At 40.8% G+C, this 17,242-nt stretch overlaps 2 protein-coding genes across 14 annotated transcripts in view; one reads left to right on the plus strand and one right to left on the minus strand.

Annotated features, from left to right (window-relative positions):
• Window positions 1–3,280: 3,280 nt before the first annotated feature.
• Window positions 3,281–7,093, plus strand: SMLR1 (small leucine rich protein 1). Its single transcript, XM_006200119.4, has 2 exons — window positions 3,281–3,407; window positions 7,008–7,093. Exons 1-2 carry the CDS (start codon window positions 3,281–3,283, stop codon window positions 7,091–7,093), a joined length of 213 nt encoding a protein of 70 aa, XP_006200181.2.
• Window positions 7,094–13,914: 6,821 nt separating this feature from the next.
• The window catches only part of EPB41L2 (erythrocyte membrane protein band 4.1 like 2), a 198,261-nt gene continuing 194,933 nt past the window's right edge, over window positions 13,915–17,242 (minus strand). For all 13 annotated transcript variants that reach the window (XM_072965861.1, XM_072965860.1, XM_072965869.1 and 10 more), the window contains one exon: window positions 13,915–14,067. The gene's annotated coding sequence lies outside the window, so the exon portion shown is untranslated. The remainder of the gene's footprint in view (window positions 14,068–17,242) is intronic.

Consider the following 17,242-nt stretch of genomic DNA (forward strand, 5'->3'; position numbering starts at 1 on the left):
CGTTTGTGTTGAATGTTTTGTATTGGTTTTGCAGCTGGGCATAATTTGACACCCCAGATATCAGTCCACAGCACTTTGGCACCTTCCACTGCTGGACTTCAGAAGCTTCACTGCTCCAAGGCTTGTCACTGGACTGAGTCATTCTTTCTGGCTTATTCAGACAAATGCAGGGTCCAAACCAGAGGCCTGGTGGGTTTGGTGTCACCTTCTATAGGTCACAACTATCTTAAAATGGCTTTTGTCCAGCTGTCACTAAGAGTAAAATAGTGTAAGAGTAGTTCCCTAGGAATTTTGTTCCCAAATATCAACATCTGCAGTCCCTTGTACCTTGAATCGTCATGTAAGTTAACAAGGGGTGCATTCGCTGTAAGGAGATCAACAGAATTCAACTCCACAAGTAGTATGTCTATTTCCACAGATGTACACTTTCCAATGATATTAATGAATATTCCCACCACATGGTAAAGAGCTAGGCAAAGAGTTTGCTGTTATTATGGTATCAATTGCACACTCTCTCTGGAACCCCACCCCAAAATCTGGTAAATCAAATAGACAGATTACCAGTGTTTCAAATATCTCCATCTTTCCACCTGCCAGGCCCACTACGTATAACCCAAGAAACCAACGTGAATTTGGAAAAGAGCCTTTACTGATAAAAGTTCCTAAGCTCTAAAGGGTGTTTAATATATTCCAATATCTAATCTTCTACAACATTCCAGTGATGAGGAATTTTTCATAAATTAAGAAAACCCTTATACTAGCAACAAACAACCAGGGACTGAAATTTAAATAGCAATACCCTTATAATAGCATTAAAATATGAAATGTTTTGGGATAAATCTGACAAAAGTCTCTTGGAATGGCTAAAATTAAAAAGACTGAGTGTTGGTGAGTATGTAAAGGAACTAGAATTTTCAGACACTGCTGGTGGGGATTTAAAATGGTATAACCGCCTTGGAAAACAGTCTGACAACTTTTTAAAAGGCTCAACATACATCCAACATATAATCTAGCCATTCTGCTAGGTATTTACCCAAGAGAAATGAAAACACAATTCCATACAAAGGTTTGTACAAGAATGTTCGTAACAGCTTTATTTGCAGCAGGTTAATGTGGGAAACAATCCAAATGTCCATCAGCAAGAATTGGATAAACAGATGGATATCCACACAATGGAAGCTTATTCAGCAATGAATTATTGATACAGACAGCAATACGGATGAATTTCAAAATAATTATGCTAAGTGAAAGAAGCTAGACAAAAAAGAGGCATATTATATGATCCCATTTCTACAAAACCCTAGAAGGTGAAAACTAATGTATAGTGACAGGAAACAGATCAGAGGACTGGGGAGGTAGGAGGGACTGGAAAACAGGGGTAGGAAGGTCTCTTAGTTCAAAATACTACAGACTGGATGGCTTATAAGCAACAGAAATGTATTTCTCAGTTCTGGAGTCTGGAAGCCAAGATTAGGTACCAGCCTGGTTGAGTGAGGGGCCCTCTTCTGGGTCACAGAGCTCTCCTTATGTCCTCACATGGTGGAAAAAGCTCTGAACTCTCTGGTGCCTCTTATCAGGCACTAATCCCATTCATGAGGGTCCTACCTTCATGATGTAACCACCTCCCAATCACCCTTGGGGGTTAGGATTTCAACATTATGAACTTGGGAGGAGACAAATATTCAGATCATGGCAGGAAGGGACACCTGCCCAGGGAGGTTCTTTGCAGAGTGACATGTTACAAAGTAGCATCGTGTTCAAGCTGAAAGAGCACCGAGAGCCATCTCGTTAGAGGGCACGTAAGAGTCATAGCAGCACCACTGCTCAGAGGTTTGTGGAGTATGTGAAAAGAGGCAAATAAAGTAACAGCGAATGTGAGCCCAGTCTTAGGTATTCTAAATAACTCTGAAATTACGAAGTCTCTCTTCCGAGAGGAAGCTCTTTATTGTTGACTGAGCACCCTGGAGACACTCCGCATTCTTACAGTTTTATAAATCAGGGTGCCGATTCTACAGCCAGGACAAAGACTGCATGCCACACAAACCCTTGATGGGAGAATCAGGAGGCACCGACAGCTGCAGGTCCCTGGCAGAGCCTGCCAGCCACTCCCCAAGGCAGGCGCCAGGGGGCGATGGGGGACAGGGTTAGAAGATGAGAAACGACCCCAAAAAGGTGGCTGCCAATCCCCCTCCCTAAATTTTCCAAATTCTCCAGGAGACCCTTTCAAAACAGAAATGGTTTTTTCAGTTGGTTTTAGTTTAGTAGACCAGTATCTTTAAAATTTTTTCACTAAAGCAGGTGATGACAATTCAGCTTGGTCTACAAGCCAACATCAACACGGTTTAATTGCCCTTTTAGTCTTTTCCCAGAAGCTCTGTAGTTACCACACAACCCCCATCATTCACGGGCCACCTTCTACGGTTAACGGTGGGCCACAGGGATGTGTGAGCAGGAGATGGCTGAGAGGAGCAGTTCTTAAAGCAGCAAGAAAAACTGACGCCCTGAGGGGACAAGGAATGGGGACCAGACTACCACCCACTCCATCTTTATGTTGCGGCCGTTCTCTCTTCCGACGTCTGTCTTCACTCTCAGAGGGCTGGTGCCACGACTTGCCCTTTCTGGTACACCCAGCATCTAGTCAAGAGGCTGGGTTGTAGTAGAATTAACTGTCAGATAACTGCATAAAGCAGAGCTCCTCTCAGAAAAGCATTCAGAGCAGGGCACACTAGGGAGAATTTTTACATATAGAAAGCATATTGTTTCTCCTTCATTAATGTTATTTATATCAACTATGTAGGAAGGAAAATTCACTTTTTCTAGACACAGGTACATTAATATGGCTACTAATTTCTCCTCTGACATTTAGAAAACGTAGGAAAATTATATATATATATTCATCTGAGACTATATTGGTGGAATATATCTAACAATGAGGTTGGCTTGAAGTCAGGTACTTTTCCTATCAGAGAAACCAAAGACAAAGAAATCTAGGCCTCCTGGTGTCATCCCCAACCTTGCCAGATAAACACTTGTCTCTGGAACGGCCTGGGAGAATCACCACGCAATTCCTCTCTGCCTTGCGGCTGAGTTACAGAGTAACCTGCCAGCAGTCCTCTCAGAATTCATGGGGCTGTTTAAACAGAGCAAAGTCCACCAAAAGTTCCACCGAGATGTGCTGAGCAAAGGCCAGAACCGCAGAAGGAAGCAAGCGCGGCCTCCAGCAAAGCTGCCCTCGCCCGGGGCGTGGACCCCTCCGGCCCAGGGGGCTGTGGGACTGGCAATGAGGCCTGTGCTGTCGGAGTTCGTGAGAGAGCTCCCAGGCTGGTTCCTGTTCTCCGGGGTCTTCCTGCCTGTGACTTTGCTGCTGCTCCTTCTCATCGCCTATTTCAGGATCAAACTGATGGAGGGTGAGTGAGAAGCCACGCCGGGCAGGGGTTGGAAGTCCGTTCCCACGGCACACACTTGGAGCAAGTCCGTGGACCGTCAGTTTTGCTGGGAGGCCTGAAGCCACTCATCTTCTCGATGAGTAGGTGCTTCTCAATAAGCACCCTCTCAAGACATCTTCCTTAGTGAATGAGGCAAAGTTTGATCGTGTGCTAGGCTCCGAAGCCCTGCTGTGGGGACCCCTTAACTGCAGCCCCTCACAGATAAACTGAATCAGCAGTTTGGACGCATGATTGCTTATCTCTGTCTCTCAGGGCAATAGACTTCCAAACGTTACAACGTGCTTCCTGTCTGCCGTCTCTACCTGACAGATGTGGGTGTGTGTATGTGCTGGTGAGTGTGTGTGCACACACTTCTTTCTCCTCCACTGAACTTCGATTAAGGAAATGTGCCAAACACTGAACTACCACAGTGTTTGGCAAATGTCAAGCCCTAAAAGATATTTGATGTGAACTTTCCATGAAACTGTAGCCTTAAGCCACAAAAAACCCAAACCAAAACAAACAAACAAAAAAACAAAACAAACAAACAAACCAACAAAAGAACCCCACAGAAAAACAGAAATCCTCAGGAAGCTTAAAGTGATTGGGACACAGGCAGCTGGGCCCTGGATTGATACTGTTTATTTGGCTGTAATTGAAATTTATGAAACTGCACTATGACTTGAAAGACTATGTGTTAACCACGTACCCAGCAGACGTTAGATTAATGCAAGAGGTTAGTAGCTATTTTAGCAATATTGACAAAACCCAGTAGTGTTTCTTAAGTTGAACGGTGTTGTATTAAACTACCGAAAAAACCCAAAATTGAAAACCTCTCCTCACACCATCCTTCGCTTGTATTTCCCTCGTGTCCCAAGTGGAATGTGTGCATTCTTTTTTGGAGTCATTCCTGATTATATTTTCCAGGGTTAGCAGACAACCGTAAGCTAGGCATGTTTTCATTTTTATATGGGTCTGCTCCCTTTAATTCCAATTGTTCATTTCTTCTTTAAAAAAAACCTCTAAGAACATGTAGCTTTTTAAATTATAGTTCTTTCTGTCACTGCTTTCCTAAGGCCAAGTAGTAATATCTTCTCTCCAGTTTGAAGGGCCAATGAGGTCACTTGGCCCCAAAAAAATATATCACCAGTTTGAATCTCTATTTAGCAGCTCCTACTTAAAAACTGTAAACAGATGCTCAAATGTCATGTCATTAATCTTCCAACCAGGGTTATGGCAAGTGTAATAATTCCTATTTTGTCCCTGTGAATAAAGGGACATTGACAGATTAACTAATGTGTTCCCAAAACCCCAGCGTCCCACATTCTGAAACAGAAAATCAGCTCGCCTGCCTCATACATCCCAGTCCATCAGATGAAAGAGGCATTTTAGAATGTGATGGAAAGCATGTGGAGGTACTGTAATCATTCAACATTAATCCCCACACTTCCAGCCTTAGGAGTTAATGGTGCATGTAAATTTAATTAGTATGTAGAGAACATCAATTTTCTTGCCAACGAAGAAAGAAAATTCTCAAACATCCTGAGCTCTTCAAACTGTGTCAGTCGCCTTGAGGAGTAGCTCTTGAGGTGGAGGTTTGAGTCTTGACCTTCCCTTTGCCAAACCCCTCATCGACCGCAGTCCTGGACATTTCACCTGTCCTCGGGGTGTTTTGATTATCTTACCTCCCCAAGTCCTGAGATTCCTCAGCTGGATACTTTCAGTGCCACTCCTGCCCCCAGAATTCCATCACTCTCATCAAAAACCAGTTGCTTGCTCAATTAACCAGGATTGCCAAAAATAGTCCCTATGAGAAAGAAATTGTGTCGGTGGAATGCCTGAAAGTTTTCGCGTGGAATTAGATGTAAAATAAGGTCAGGCAAATGACTAGGTTCTGACCTTCAGCAATTGACATTCTAAAACAGGTAACTAAAGGATTGAAAGTGGACAGCGAGGCTAGGCCTCTCTCACTGAACTTTATATATATATATTTTGGTCGTCAGCAATCAAAAAGGAAACAGATGATGTGTCCAGAAAAATCAGAGTCAGTGAAGGGTTAGCAGAGTGAAATTGTTAAGATCTCAGACCACAGTCAGACCGAACGGGGCACTGAATTCCAGCTCTGTAACAATGGCCACTCTACGTCACTTCTTGAAGCTTCAACTTCTTCATCCGTAAAGTAGAAGTAACAGCAGGACATAGCTACAGGGTCGGTGTGGGGATTAAGCGAAGTGATACCTGTAAGGTTCTTAACACTGTCTGCTCTGAACAACTATTAGTCATCATGATCCCTGCTGACTTATAAATTCTAAGAAGGCAGTGTTTGTGTCACTATGATATTAGCTATTATTAAAATATATCTAATAGCTATTGTTAAAATTAAAGATAACATTTATCTTTATTTAAAAATAAAATTATATGAAATTTACTTAAAACGAATAATTAAGTAAGTTGCCCAAGGTCACTCACCTACAAAATGGTAGAGACAGGATTTGAACCCTGGCTGTCTGGCTCCAGGTCAGGGATAGTGCACAGGTTCGTGGCATATAAAGTGCCTAGCAAGGAATAAATTGCTTGGATTTGACGTGGAAGCCAAAAAAAAATTTTTTTTCAAGTTCAATTCTATGAACATGCATTATCTCCAATGAGACTATAAGCTCCTGGTCTGTCTTGGATAATTTGATTAATTCTGAACATAAACTTCTAAGAGTAAAAATAGTTTGTTATGTATATTGGTGGCAGTTAGGAGGAGAGTTTTTTTTTGTAATGTACTAGGAAGATCTCATAGGATGCTTGTCAGGATCTTGGGGCCAAAGATCAAATTTGTCATCGCCAGAGACTTAACAGGTGAAGCTACAGGAGCAAATAAGAATACATAGGAAGATGATATGTGATAAAAGCCAGAGGGAGAAGAACGATCGAGGGTGGGGGTCATGAAAAGGGGGCTTGTGTCAAATGCTACAGAGCAAAGAATCCAGGGATTGGAAAACGCCACCAAATTTAGTTTTAGAATTTCAGTAAAACAGCTTTAACCAAATTTATGTTTTAAGGGGTTAAGGAGTGTGTAAGTGGTGAAAAGTTAAAGCTGTGACTTTTCAGTAAAAGATGCCAAAAGATAAAGGGAAGACTAATTTGACTTGTCTGAAGACTACAAATGCCCAATACATTTCTGACAGGGAGGAGCTGGAAATGAATATCTTACTCATTTCCATATCCCCAGGCCTTGCATTATAGACATGTTTAATAAATGCTTATTGAATGTGTGTGTGGGGGGTCTCAATACTTTCAGTCAACATTTAATCTATGAATATAAAATATACTTAGCATGTAACAATTTTTACTACAGTGGTAATTTGTCCACTCTAACCAGGACCATTCTTTAGAAATAAGTATTTATATTTCTTTTGGGAGTGGTTCAGGAGGTAAGGAGAGATCTTGCAATAGGACCTGCTGATGACCACGATTTCTGTAACTTCGTGGGGCCACCAGGGTAGAGATGCTGGCCAGTAAACCTTCAAAGGAGTTGTAAATGACCAGTGGCATTCAGATGCCTCCAAAGCATTAACTATATTTTTCTTTCAGTTAATGAAGAACTGTCACAGACCCCCGATGGCCGACATAATCACAAGGCTGGCTCTTCCCTGTACCAGAGAAAGAAACGAATGTGACTGCTGGAGGACTGATCAATGGCTAAGCACAGTGAATTTCTACTGGTCAGAGAGCAATGGTCAATGGCTTAGCAAATAAAGTAGGCGAATAAACTAGAACCACAGCAAAGTAGGAGGAATACTAGGATGCTTCTTCTGAACCATATTGAAAAGTGGCAGCTGTTACCCAAGAGGGCAGCTATGAGACTTGGCTTAAATAACAGTTCTTCAGAGAGTACCAAGAATATAAGATTTTGCTGGAGGTGCTCCATGGATTGGACACATTGTAACTCTTTAAGTTTTATAGGACTATGTCTATCCTGAAGGGCATTTATTTTCAAAATAAAATTCTTAAGCATCATTACATAATTCCGTGGAAGCCCGCATTATTCTGACTTTGGAGGTGAAGACACTCTGGTAGAGATCAAATGGATAGCAGAAGAAGAGTGCCTGGTGGATTCCTGCTTTGAGTTCCCACTTCCAACTCTTGCAATTCGGCATCTCTTAAATGACACCTTTTTAAGCATCATTTCTGGCCCTGAGTTGGCTTCTCTTCTTTCCCCAGTTGCTTTCACAAATCGCATCATCATTGTGACAACCCACCAAACAAGTGGAATCTCTCGATACTAGGTATGGATCACCATGAACGTAGCTTTCAGCATGACATGACTTCGAAATACTAGCAATTTGGTGGGAAAAGGCAAGAACAGAATGTTCACGGAACTCATATGGAGAATGGCTCAAGGCTTGGCCTCTAAAACCAAAACATCAGGGAGCTATTTCTAAATATGGAAAGAAGTCAACATTTCACTAGCAGAATTATTCTTTCAGTAGGAGACCCAAAGAGCCAACATAGATAACCAAAATGGAACATTTAATTTAAAGTAGTAGTTAAAATAGATTGTGGTTACTACTGTGCTAGTCACAGTTTTCTAGTCAATGTCAACAAAAGATACTTAAGAAGTCCTAACTGTATCTGGTTATATTCCAGTGTTTGCATATGAATCTAACAGGCTATTAGACTGACTTTATAAAACATAATAAATTTGTTTGCCTGTATGAAATGCACAATTTTGTAGTGACATGCAATCATAGAAAATGTCAGGTGGACGACCCAAAACAAGAATGCATCACTGGTGCCAGATCTTTTCTGCTTCTCTCCTCCTCCCCAACTCTAAAGGTCTTCATATGCATCCAGTGAGTTATTGGTCTCCACCTGTACTTCTTGCATAATATAAAACTCACTGTTCGACTGAAGACACCATTTCTGTGTTGTATTGCATTTGATTACAATGAAAATGTCTGCTGGGGCTTCCAGACTGAGGTAATTTAGAATAAGAGTGTGCATGCCATATGGAAGGAATAACAAGATTCTTTCAATTTCTGAGAGGGATCTCTTTTTAGCCTCTGGTGGAAATCAGCTTATGTAAAAATGCTTTATTTGACAGAAGGCGTGAAAGGATGCATCGTTTTCCCAGCTGCCAGCCAGATCTGTGGCTCGGCCACCAGGGTTTGCTCCACCTTCTTCTGGAACCAGGCACTCCGGAAGCCTGACTGTTGGCTCTGGTGGATGCCATCCCACCACCTCTGTCTTACCAGGAAAAATGCATCTCAGCTACTATGGTAACAAAAGAGCTCTAGGCACACGTTTTCAGCAATGAGCAAAACCAAGTAGTTTAAAGCAAGACTCGGTTCCTTTGTTGCTGCTGAATAAGAAGAGTAAGGAATTTCCAATGAAATCATGAGTACAGTCATGAGTGTTTTTTATATGTAAAGAGGAACAAAAACGTGGGTTTTCCCACAGAGAGACGAAGTCCAAAGGTTTTACTACCTTTGGCTAGAAGGCACTGCTACTGGATTGGATGAGTCCCTCACTGAGCACAGCCAATCAGCTGTCCGGTCACATCTTTGCTCGCCACACGCTGACTCCCGTGTAAGACCTCATTTGTTTGGACGGCCGGCTCCTCTTCATCGCTGCTGCCACCTAGACCAGGCGGGCGGTCTCCTTACATTATCCCAAACTGTTCCCTCCTATGCTCCAAAGCCTTTCAACAGGGGCCAGAAACGTTCCCACTACCCCAAGTGGCCTCACCTCAACATTTCCTAACCTTATTTCTAATGTCCTAGTATCTGAAAGAACTCGCAATTCTGTTACCCCGACTTGAGACCTTCAATAAAATAATGAGTGCCAAGTTCTGTTATGTTGCTATTTTTTCAATAGAAAAAAAATGTATTTTTTACAGAACTAACCTAAAGCTGTTAATTATTATCCTTCTATCCCTCTTGTTAGCTGTGTTGGTAATTCTGAAATTTGGCTTTGGGACACTGCAAATCCATGACTGCTCCTTCACATCTAAACCTATACACGTTGCTAAAACAGAAAATGGGGCAAGGGAGGGCTCACACCATGTTCTCTGAAGTACTGTTTGCAATTCTTAAAACAAAACAAAAAACAACCTACTTATAAGTAATCTGACCAGGTAATGGCCGCCAGTATTTTCTAGATATAATTTAGTAGCAACTGGAAAATCAAGAACAGGTAAACACTTTGGCACACCAACTATTCCTTGAACTCTGAAGTTCCTTGACAAAAAAAGAACCAAACAACTCTTAGAAATCAGAGCTCGTAACTGTTAAACACATTGTGGAAATCCATTTTCTGACTTGTTTTTATAAAAAGAACTTTCCAAACAAATGTTCTTGAGAGTCTATTCTGACTTTATAGTTAGTGTGCTCATCAGAAAAATCCTCTGAGTTTATCAGAATTTACGCAAAGGCATTCTTCCTGGCAAATGAGTGACCAAAAGAACACAAACAGGAAATATGTATTCGAGAAAATGTATTTATGATTGCTACCAGATTGAAATTTTTAAAATATTCTTTCCATTTAAAAAAATTCTAATCCATATTCCAAGACCCAGATTACTAAGAGCAGAGGTTCCTAACTTTACCCAGGTAATAAAGAAGCTTTTTGAGAATTTAATGAAAGCCAGGAAACTATTTATCTCTGGAAAAACGCATATACCCATGATTTTGCATATACTGGGGAAAGCCTGCCCCCTGAAGTCTATTAAGGAGTCCGTGGTTTGGAAGTCTTAGGAAAGGACTGTGCCGCCTCTCCACCAGCCCCTTAGTTGTCATACAGCAGAGGATGAGGAGACCCTGAGGGGTTCCTGACACACGCAGGGTTTACAGGAAAGTCGGGTCCACACAACTTCAAAGCCAAAGCCTTCCCTACAGGCCTCCGGAGTGACCTCATACTGGCACGGGGTTCTATTATGCAGAGCCCTCATGAGAACACAGCTCAGACTGGCATTATCTCCCATAATTTGCCTTTGGTGGACTAGCGCCTGCACAGGGCTGTTGGTACTCACAGTGATCACTTTTTTGGAGGGCATTATTGTGCCAGGAGCTCCACGAGGCACTTTAGACATTTTTATTTCATCTAACTATGAGAATATCCCTATATTGGGATGCTATTATCACCCTCACTTTATAAATGTTTAAGTACCTTCATTAAAGTCATGGTTCAGTTACTCAAAGTAGGGGATTTAAACACCCTGCTGTAGAATTCTGAAGCCAGGTTTTTAATTTTTTTTTTTTTGAAGCAAAATATTCTATCCTATCAACTTAGTCTGGCACCATGACTATATATAGGGTCAGTGTTTTTGATCCAGGAGCAGGAGCTTGACGCCTCAGATTTGCCAGCCAACCAAGTTCTCTCCTGGGGTCAGCTCTCCACTGTGGCCTAATCCCAGCAAATATGCGAACAGGTGCACACAAGGATGCGTGCAAGTCCGTGTAGATTTCTGTAAAAGGAGTCAAGCGTGTGTTCCCCATTGTCACTATCTCAGCAGTGACACCTGCAATGTCCTATTCTCTAAAGGAAGTGCGAAAGGCCGTGCTGGAAACGGACCAGAGCCCCACACTCTGAGAAGCAATGTACTTTCTGACAATACATAAGACAGGACTTTTTTTTTTTTTTGATTAGGGGACTTTATGACATTTTTTAGCCTTTTATTATGGAATATTTTAACAGAAGGATATAATGGACCCCCATTTACCACCACCTGGCTTCAGCAATTATGAACTCACGGCCAATCTTGTTTCACCTAAACCACGACTCCTTCTCCCTACCCTCAGATTACTTTTAATTCTCAAACAATTACATGATGTTCTCAGACATCACATAATTTTATCGATAACTAAGGAAGAAACTTAATGAAGCCCATGCTGGGCAGTAGTTACAGCTAGTTTGCCTCACTGCCGAAGTCCTGGTGAGAATAACTCCATGAACCGTTGGCTATGCAATGAGTAACACTACGGTGCATCATGAAGGAAAACAGAAGCTACTCACAATAGCGAAATGCCAGAAATTCACCAAATCTATACATTTTTTTAAACAATCTCATTTTTCTTCCTGCTGTGGCCTGTGGAAAATGCATCCCTCTGTTTCCTGTGTTCCAGATGGGATTGCTGGAAGACTTATATGAAATAGTTACAAAAACCCTATGTAACTAAAAGGAATTACTGTTTTATCACTCCCAAATTACACTGCTTTTGACTGGAGATAAACAATTAGCACCTGGACGTCTCACCTCAGTGAAACTTGTTGACCAACTTTCTATCATCTGGGGCTTTGAAAGCTCAGTTCAGAGTGAAATGGTAACATCTTGAGAATTATTTTGCAAGGAATACGAAATACTAAAATAGTCTTGCTGCCACAGTCACAGCTGGCATGATCAACATTGTCCCCAGCTGTTCCCTAGGTATCAGAGATACTCTGGACATCTCTGGAATTCCAAACTCTGTCTTTGCCATCTCAGCTGATAAAACTGAGCCCTGACGGAACACTGCATTTCTTCTTCCACTGGAGCTGCCATAGACATACTCACTTCCCATCACTGCAATTATCATTATAAATATGCAAGGAGATGGTTGTCCAAAAACCCTGGCAAGATCAACCTCTGCCTTAAATATGAATGTCCAACTTATACACTTTCTGATGAAAAATAAATTTACAGAGTCACATTTGGTTCCATAATGTCTAAGGCTCAGCTTGCTGAGAAAGGCTCCCCTGGAGAGGAGTTGTTTTTATAGTAATTCTACAGAAAGTGAGAAAGACCTTTCACAAGGTGAGAGACAATTCAGAGGGAACAGATCCCCAAAAAGACAGTTATGCAAATTATATTGCACATACTCACTTTAAATAACTAGGGAAAGACATTCTACATAATATTTGAAATGGAATGTACCCTACTGGTCATTTGCTATACAATTTTGAAAGGAAATTCAGCCTTTCATCTGATGTGTCTTGGCTAAAGCTGCACACGGAACCACCCCGGGGAGACCCGGACGCCACGCTCAGCAGAGCCCGTTCTGCCCAATACATTAAGGCCCAGTGGACTGTTTAGCAAAATATGAAACAGAGGTTTCAGACGGTCCAGCTAAAACATTTCCTCAATCAAAAAATACACAGAGAAAACAAGCGAAAATATCTCCTGGAGAATTTGTAAAAGCTGGGATGGATTATCACCTGGGAGAAGGAATCTGGCATCCTAATCAGATTTACAAACGTTATAGCAAACGTTCAACGTTGCTTTGGCCATTTGAAACAGGTGATGCTGGCAGCAACATCAAATTATGAGACTCAAGTAACAGAGTTTTAAAATGCTACGTTCTACAAAATATTACAACTTCTGACTGAAGATATGACTCAAGATTTTTCAACCTTTGTAAAAAAGAGAAGTGACAAGTTTAGAGAATAAACAAACTTTATTTTATAACAGTATTACAGAAAGCAAAATATCATTTAATACAACTTGAAGCTGCTAGAAATCTAATCTGGCATCAGAACTATACAGGGGGAAAAGCAAAGGAAAGACTGTTCAATACAGTTAATCAGTCCCTAACTGGTCTCTGGCATCAGCTTTAAATGGTACAGCTTTTCTTACAACCATCAAAAACCACCACAGCCCTACTCCTCTCCCCGGTGTCCTCACACCTGTGTGAGTCATCACGCTGTCTGAAAGAGATCTACCTGCTCACTAGCAAAAGGTCAGTGTTACATGTAGACAGGGAAGTTTAATACAAAGCAAGTGGTCTACACAAGTGTTCAAATGGAAAGCATTGAAATTTGGACATGTTAAAGAAAGCACTAAGGTTTTAAGCTGCCTGCATACTTAGTCGAGGGGAAGACATCGTTTTCTCTTCCTCCCTGTTTCTGGAATGCTGCCGAAGAGCCTGTGTCTGAGAAACATTGGCATATGGTGCGAGAGGGTCTCTAAACACAGTGCGTGGTCAATGAACCTCCTCTTGATTCTCCAGGCTGCAGACTCCCGGACTTTCTACTAAAAGTGAAAAGTCACAGGACTGGAAAGTCAAAAGGGTTCAATATACAAAATATCCCCAAATTCTCAAACATTAGAAAATTTTCATGATGTCAGAAATGCTTTTAATCTGCATTAATATTTTCTCATACAGTATATTTACTGCAATCTGAAAACTCTGTAAATATTTACTTATAAGAACTCAATGGGAAGAAATCTGGAAGAAGGAAAGCCACTACCTAAATTAGTCACAGAGTTTCCTTTCTGCACAACAGCACCTGTTCAAGTGAACAGCACCGTACCAGCTCGGGCTGGCTTTGTTCACTATCATTTGATCAAAATGAGTCAGAAAAAGCAGGTAGTTGTACACAAAGTAAACAGAAAACAGAAACAAAACTCTCTAATTAAAAAAAAAGAAAGAAAGAAAAATAACCAAGAATATTTAGAAGTGGTTATAAAACAAAATAATACTATTAAAATGCGAGGGAACAGTAGAGACCAGAGCTGTTAAGGTAAGGTTTGGTGTTGGCATTTTAATTCTTCGGGCTTCTGGCCATTGTTACCGGTCATAGTATAAATTGGCTGGAGCAGTGGTGTGGCATTAAGACTTGGAATGGTCAAAATTCTTCAGGTTCACAAGTTGAATGTTGTCTAGAAAATGAATTTCTAGGAGGGAAAAAAGAGAGAGAGAGAGAGGAGAGAGATAAGTTTTAAATATTTCAAAGACAGAGGCCTGGGGAAAAAAAATGTAAGTTACATCCATCAAATTCCAAATCAAGTAATCAACAGTTACTATCTGTCTAGTTCTACAGTAAATAATATATTTACCAGAAGACAAGCACCAGTGCCTGTTCTAACCTTGAGGGCCTTAAAATATCTGGAGGATTCACTAGTACACTAGAAACAACTGGCAAATAAGGATGCAACAAACAGGAGTTAATTATAAAACAGGAGTAATTCACATAGTAAAAACCTAAAAAAGAGAAACTGATGTAGGGTTTCTTTTAAGTTTGTTTTTTATTGAAGTGAAGTTGATTTACAATGTTAGTTTTAAATGTACAGCAAAGCAATTCAGTTTTATATATATATATTTTTCCAGATTCTTTTCCATTGTTATTACAAGAAATTGAATACAGTTTCCTGTGCTATACAGTAATTCTTTGTTGTTTATCTATTTTTATTTAGTAATATGTATCTGTTGATCCCAAACTCCTAATTTATCCCTCCCCTATCCTTTCCCCTTTGGTAACCATAGTTGTTTGCTATGTCTGAGTCCCTTTCTGTTTTGTAAATAAGTTTGTTTGTGTCATTTGTTTTAGATTCCATATATAAGTGATATAGTATCTGTCTTTCTCTGACTTTTCTCACTTAATATGATAATCTCTCAGTCCATCCATGTTGCTGCAAATGGCATTAATTCATTCTTTTTTATGGCTGAGTAGTATTTCTGTGTGTGTGTGTGTGTGTGTGTGTGTGTGTGTGTGTGTGTGTGTGTGTGTGTGTACACACCACATCTTCTTTATTCAGTCATCTGTCAATGGACATTTAGGTTGTTTCCATGTCCTGGCTATTGTAAACAGTGCTGCTATGAACAATGGAATGCACATGTCTTCTCGAATTACAGCTTTCTCTGGATATGTGCCCAGGAGTGGGATTGCTGGATCATACAGTAAGGCTATTTTTAGTATTTTAAGGAATCTCCATACTGTTCTCCATAGTGGCTGCACCAATATGCATTCCCACCAACAGTGTTGGAGGGTTCCGTTTTCTCCACACCCTCTCCAGCATTCATAATTTGTAGACTTTTTAATGATGGTCATTTTGACTGGTGTGAGGTGGTACCTCATTGTAGTTCATTCTAAAGCTAGTTCAAAGGAAGAGAAAAAACAAAGTCAATTTTGACTTTATTCAAATGAATAGAGGGTGCTTCAGGTGAGGAGAACAGAATGAGAAAAGACACAGGAAGTGAGAGAGTGAATGATAATTAAGATGAGCACATGAGTGTGAGGGTTGGGACAGGAATGAACAGGACGGTGATAGAGGATAGGACAGCAGAGAAATGGAGTTACAGAGGCTAAATATCCGTATGGTGAGTGATGGAAGGTAAGAAAAAATGTTAGGTCTACTCTTTAATAACAGACTGAGAAGTATGAGCCTGATCTAATAGACACAAAATAATGAATTCAGAAAGAGCATTCAGACAAAAAGGAGTGGGGACAGGAGCACCAGTCAGGAGGCCACTGCTGCAGTCCAGGCTGCGTAAGGAGGACGACAAACGCCAGGTACAACTGCTGGGTGTCAGGGACCCAGATCTGAGAGGCTGCTGCAGAAATCAGAGGAAGAGACGGCCGTGAGAGGCACCACCGAAGGAGAAGAATCAGAGGGTGGTGACCGAGAAGGAAGTACCAGGGAGAACTATCAGGTTTGGAGGCCAGGACCTCAAAAACAGAAGGAGAATGGTAGGCCCAGAGGTCAGGTGAGGTCTTGGGACGAGGGATGCAGATTTGCAAGTTGGCATCAAAGGGTAAGTGAAACCAACAGATGGAACTAGTCTCACGTGAGTGTAAGGACCAAGGAAAGTCTTGAGGAAGCCCACCAGCACAGGTAGGCAGGTAGGTAGGAAGGTGGGTAGGAAGGAGAGAGGATTAAAATAAAAGTGGACAGGGAGGCATATAAAAAATAAAAATTGTGCATTGTCCTTGCAAGAGAAGAGTTTTAAGAAAGCAACCGTTTCACTTTATTTCAGTTCACTTGGTATTTTTGGCAAATGGTAGGTGATTAGAGAGGACACTGGAGAGCAGTAATTAACGTCCTTTCCAAGAGGCACTGGTCCCAAAGCAATTAGAATGTACACTCTTTTGGTTCGATAAAATTACGTCTTGTTCTAATGAAAAAACTCTCCACCAATTAGATTCATCACAGATACTAGTACAGCATCTTGATTATTCAGGACAGATCGACAAATCAAATTCATTGTTTCCCACTTTGTTGTCTGCTCTAGGCTATTCCATTACTCAATAGTACTTCTGCTTGATTGAAGGCAGGGGAAAAAAAATCAATGGAGAAGTCTTCTTCTTTTTAGGTGAGTAATCATGAAAAGAAATGTGGGGGCAGTCGGCTAAGACGACCGATCAGATTGTACTAGGGGCTACGCGTCCTTCAGCCATGCCATCTATTCTTGTTCTCTTGAGAGCTGGTAGCTCTGCTTTCTTTACTCAGTGACTGTATGTGGTTTGCTGAAAACAGCTGCCACTTGGTCTCACTTGTTACAGGAAATGAACCCCTGACATTACCACCACCTGGAAATCTAGAGAAAGAACAAGGTCTAGGATCCTAGTATCCATTTCCTTTACACCCCAGGACATTTTATTTCATTGAATCTGTTTTCACCAAAAATTAACATTTTAATTTGGAAAAGAAAGCTAAAATTAAACTTGTTCAATCCTCAATAGACAAATAAGAATCTACGGATATGCAGGAACTGAAGCAAAAAGATCTTGGTTTCAAAAAGAGCTTCACCATTTCTTGAAATATATGTAGAGAAACAGACATAGCTACTCATGTAAACCCAAGTATCATTTACTTTCATTTATTCACAACAAAACCACTAGAAAGTAAAATAAATAAATTTTTTTTCTTGTAAGTGTGACAAATGACAGCCTTAATGTGCTCTTAGGAGGCCAAACAACTTTTAGAATCAAAGAAAATTATATTTTTTGTAATTTTAATGAGCAATACATTTTTTCTTGTTCTTTAAAAAACTGTAAATCAAGTAACTCTGAGTTAATTAGATATTCAATGTATCAGAACATCCCAGCTCCTTACTGTTCTGGATGACTAG

The sequence above is a fragment of the Vicugna pacos genome, chromosome 8, assembly GCF_048564905.1.
Source record: "Vicugna pacos chromosome 8, VicPac4, whole genome shotgun sequence".
NCBI lineage: Eukaryota > Metazoa > Chordata > Mammalia > Artiodactyla > Camelidae > Vicugna > Vicugna pacos.